A 4384-nucleotide genomic window follows, 5' to 3' on the forward strand; every position below is an offset into this window, starting at 1 on the left:
TCCCTGCTCCCCTCCCCCTCTCACATCTGCCTTGCACTAGAGTTGACAGCTCCTCCCCAAGTGCAGGGATTGTGGTAGGGACAGGATCAGGACCGCCAGGTCACCATTGCTCATTTCAGGGCCACAGCTGCAGAGAGCTGGAGCCACACCTGAGAGAGGATGTGGTCTACAAGAGAAGGGCACATGGTGGATACCCACGGAGAAGAGATGAGACAGAGGATCCTCCGAGTGTTCTGGACTAGCACAGTCCAAGAAATAAGCTGGGTTCTGCACCATCAGAGCTCTTCAGCCCCTTCAAGGGCTCCCTTGTGTTCTGAAAACTAAAGGGATACTTGTCCAGTAAGCCCTCCCAACAAGCTTCTGGTGGGTGTCTTCCACTGATCATCAAGAGATGTAACACGTACAACATTTTGAAAACAACCAAATTTATTATTTTACACACTGTGTTCCAAAAGGCTCTGCACAGAATGGCACACTTTGTTGGTTCAAATGCCTGTAAAATATGAAGCAGTACGGTGGCTACATTTAGTATATACATTAAGGTAAGTGCTAAAGGAAACTGACATTTTAATAGTAAAGTCCCCCACATCCTGTGTCACCATCTAACTAAACTGCACTTTGCCTCAATGTTCGCATTATCGCAGCACGAGACCATTATTTCCAGGATCAAATCAGAAGACCACGGTGGTGAGGCATTCATTACAAATATATTACATTACCAAATATACCGCATTGACTCTACATCAATTTGAAAAACTCAGGAAATACAAAGAGTGGGAAACTACTGTTCACAGATTCCCCGCGTGAATTTAGTCTGAATCATCACTGCTGAAGTAAGAACTATCGCAGTATTCTGCAGTGTAAAGGAATTTGTGAATGCTTGGGTTCATCTTTGGGATCCAGGATCTGGGAACCAGATATGTTGAAAGGTTGAATAAATCCACAAATACTTTGTATCTGTCACTGGAAAAACATACATGCAGATCGTTAGACTTGTTGACATGAAATATTTAAAAACTTCTTCCCACCCTTGTCCCCAAGACAAGAATCACAAATGGCTAATACTCAAATTTACATATACCTGTTGTACACAGTGTACACAGTGTTGTTGCTGGTTATGCAGCCTTAAGATTTCTCAGGTTTAATACACGTCCAGAGTTCAGGATCATAGCACAGTGTTACTGTCTTTGGCTGATCCAGGACCCTGTGATGCCAACCAAAGCCTGGAATCCCTGTTGAGCTACGTTCATAAAGACAGTGGCATAATTTCCTACCACTGCAGGATCATGTGCAAGGCTATGAATTTAATGTGTACAGAGTTTGTGAAAGTTCACTGGAAATAGTTCAAAAATAAAGGGTAGCTGCCGAGTACCCACTGCAGACTTCAGTACATGAAGAGGACTTCTGGTCTCTTAAGATGCCTGTGTGTGGTTTCATCACTAAATGTATATTTTGTGTCTGTGTTTGTCAGATAGCTGTTTTCAGTGCTGCAGTTTTACAGAGGACAGTCTTGTGCCCTTGCGGTCAAGCAATCCTGGGCTAGAATCCTGCTTCTGCCACCTGTGGACCAGGGCTGGTGGATACAGGATTGAAACCTCCACACGTGAACACGATGTCGTGTTCTGTAAGTGCCTGCGAGTGTTGGCTCTACTGTGGCACAAGTGGCATCGCTCAGCCCCGCACGTGGCTTCCCCGGTGGCGGGAGGTCTCCAGGCCTTACCTCATGGTTGAGCGCAGGTAGTGGTACCCAGAGGAGCCTCCAGTGCCCGCCTTGCTGCCCAGCATCCGGTGCACCAGGCACACATGGTTGTCTAGGCAGACACATGCACTTATTCCACGGCACTTTAGTGCCATTACCCCTACACCATCCTCAAAGCCAAGGACCATAATGATTATTGCCTCTAAGAGAGCGCTAGCGACTTATCACTTGGCCATATGGAAGGGGACCCGCCCAGACACTGTGAGGTCGCCCAGCGCCCCCAGGACTCAGCCTCCTGCAGCTCCTGGGTCAGGTGCTTAGCCCACTAGCCTGTGACCTCCATGAATCCTTGACAGTTTTGCCTTTATGGAACCCTCCCTCCTTTAAGAAAACAAAATGACTGAATAAAAATTTTAAAATTGCATTTACACAGTGGTGAATACATTAGGATTATGGACCATATTAAAACAATTTATTTGATCTAAAGCTGATTTTTCCTTCTGGTTATAAAAATAAATCACAACGTTTTTTTGAGCCAGCAACAGTATTGGAGTAAAGCAGTAGAACGGGAAGGGGCAGCCTTTGGGGTGGGAGGATACTTACACCTCCACTTGGATATGAGCATGTCCACGTCCATGAGGAACGTCAGCAGCTGGAAGGGGACCTGGAATCTGGGCTCCTCCCTAAGGACAAGGAAGAGCAGAGGAAGCAGCCCCATACCCAAGCAAGGCGAGTGTGCTAGCAAGACGCTGGCTTTGCCACTCGAGGGCCCCAGCATCTTTGACATGGTCTATTTCCTCATCCCAAAAATATCATTAGCAATTTGCAATATTAGTTTGATGTTTAGAAAATCATATTTAATACACATAAAGTAACTAATCATACTCAAGATGGATTCTTAACAGAAGGAAGACACACGCACCACCTGGCGCTTCCCCACGAATATGTTTGAAGCTTCAAGATAAACACAGTAAAACATACAAACAAAGCCTACTTATCATTTTTCTCTAAGTTTTTCATAGAATCTTTCATCTTTCTCAGTACATCTTTTTCTTAGGACACGTAAGTTTAAATGACATTCATTGATTTTGAGTTTAAAAGAAGAGTTAAGGATTTTATTTATGTTGACACCCTAGAGAAACAAATTTAAGAGGATTTCGTTTAATTACAGCAATTGGAGGAAATGCACGTCTTGTGAATGCCAGAGCTTGACCCTCTGGGCCAGCCTGTCACCTGTCTGCTCAGAAGTCATTCGGCTGGCTGCCGGGGTGGAGGATGGCGCGCTTGGGGGACTCCGCAACCGCTCAGACAGTAAAGGCAGTCGAGGTAGAGCGAAAGTTTGTGAGAAGTTCTCTCATTTTATAAATCAGAAATAATCCCCAAACTTTGTTTCATGGCAGAACATATTTCATGACCGAGTTTAAAAAAAAAAAAAAAGAACTTTGGTCTTCTAGGACATTTAATGAAGCACAATACTTTCTATAGTTTAATAAAGATGGATAGGTGAATAATTTGCTAATAGGTCTCGAACCTGCTTCAGAGATGAAGTGATAGCTTTGCTTTTTAAACGTTAAAAGTAACTACTGTCTAAATTTTATCAGAAAGCTCAAGTACATATGAAACTAGGATTCCAAGTTACAAGGCTCCTGCTTGGCTCTGTCGCCATCTCTGGCCGCACTGGTGCTGCCAATAGCCACTCCGCCCAGCGGTACCTACCCGCTTCCGCTTGTTCTTACCTGTAGAAATAAATCATCAGTGCTCCCTGCAGAGCTCGGTACGACAGGCGTCTGTCACCTGCAAAGTGCACGGCTTGTTACTACATACAGGCAACGCAAGGCAAAGGCATCCGCTGGCGCCCTTGCTTTGCATAATTAAAGGGTTCATGTGGAAAACAATTTAAGTTTTAGTTTAATATTTTTTGTTTCTTTGTGTGAACTTGGAAAGCTTCATCCAAAACATTATATGAACTCTGGATTCTGAAAGCTGCACAAAATACTTCCCCCTTAGATTCTCACTGCCTTTCAATGTTATTTAAGGGAAACCTGACACCGAAATGTGTGACATCCCCGATAAATACCAACTTCTGACTAAATAGCATGATTTGCTTTTCAAAAAGTTGAAGGAGATGCCTTTCAGCTGCACTTGAAGTAGTTGCGCCTAGCTCACTTAACATGCTTCCGTACGTCGCGGAGCACAGGAGCTGGGTGACATCACAGGGCGCGGGAAGGCTTTCGCCCTCAGGCAGCGAGCACACCCACTCCCCGTTCCTTTAGTCCTTTGGAAAAAGCTAAAATGTTTCAAGCTTAAACAACTTAACTCCACTCTCATATATTGCTGCTCTTCTTAATTGTTATATACATTGACATGTTATTAACACTTTCCTTAATTAGCCTTTTTCTGAAAAGATTTTAAGGGCCTTCACAATAAAAATTCCAAGTCAAAATTCACAGGATAGATTCAGACAAAGAAAAATGGTAGTTGAGTAATGAAGTTACTGATCATAATGGTCAATTAGTTTCAAGAATTAATAACTCAAGATTGTGTCAACATTTGTGCCACAAGTCTGACCAGATCTTTTTCCTAGTCTGCACGGGAAAACGTTTCCTCTGCCTAGCCTCCCTGACTCAGACTAGCTCCTTCCCTCCCTCCCTCCTTCCCTTCCTTCCTTCCTTCCTTCCTTCCTTC

At 44.0% G+C, this 4384-nt stretch overlaps 1 protein-coding gene across 1 annotated transcript in view; it reads right to left on the bottom strand.

The window, feature by feature from the left end:
• Window positions 1–405: 405 nt before the first annotated feature.
• The window catches only part of Tdo2 (tryptophan 2,3-dioxygenase), a 14571-nt gene continuing 10592 nt past the window's right edge, over window positions 406–4384 (bottom strand). Inside the window, exons 9-12 of the mRNA XM_004638713.2 lie at window positions 3436–3493; window positions 2303–2382; window positions 1721–1811; window positions 406–963 (exon numbers count right to left, since the gene is read on the bottom strand). Of these exons, the coding sequence (XP_004638770.1) occupies window positions 810–963; window positions 1721–1811; window positions 2303–2382; window positions 3436–3493 (383 nt within the window). The 3' untranslated portion in view covers window positions 406–809. The remainder of the gene's footprint in view (window positions 964–1720; window positions 1812–2302; window positions 2383–3435; window positions 3494–4384) is intronic.

Source organism: Octodon degus, unplaced genomic scaffold, assembly GCF_000260255.1.
Source record: "Octodon degus isolate 3935 unplaced genomic scaffold, OctDeg1.0 scaffold00101, whole genome shotgun sequence".
Classification (NCBI taxonomy): Eukaryota; Metazoa; Chordata; class Mammalia; order Rodentia; family Octodontidae; genus Octodon; species Octodon degus.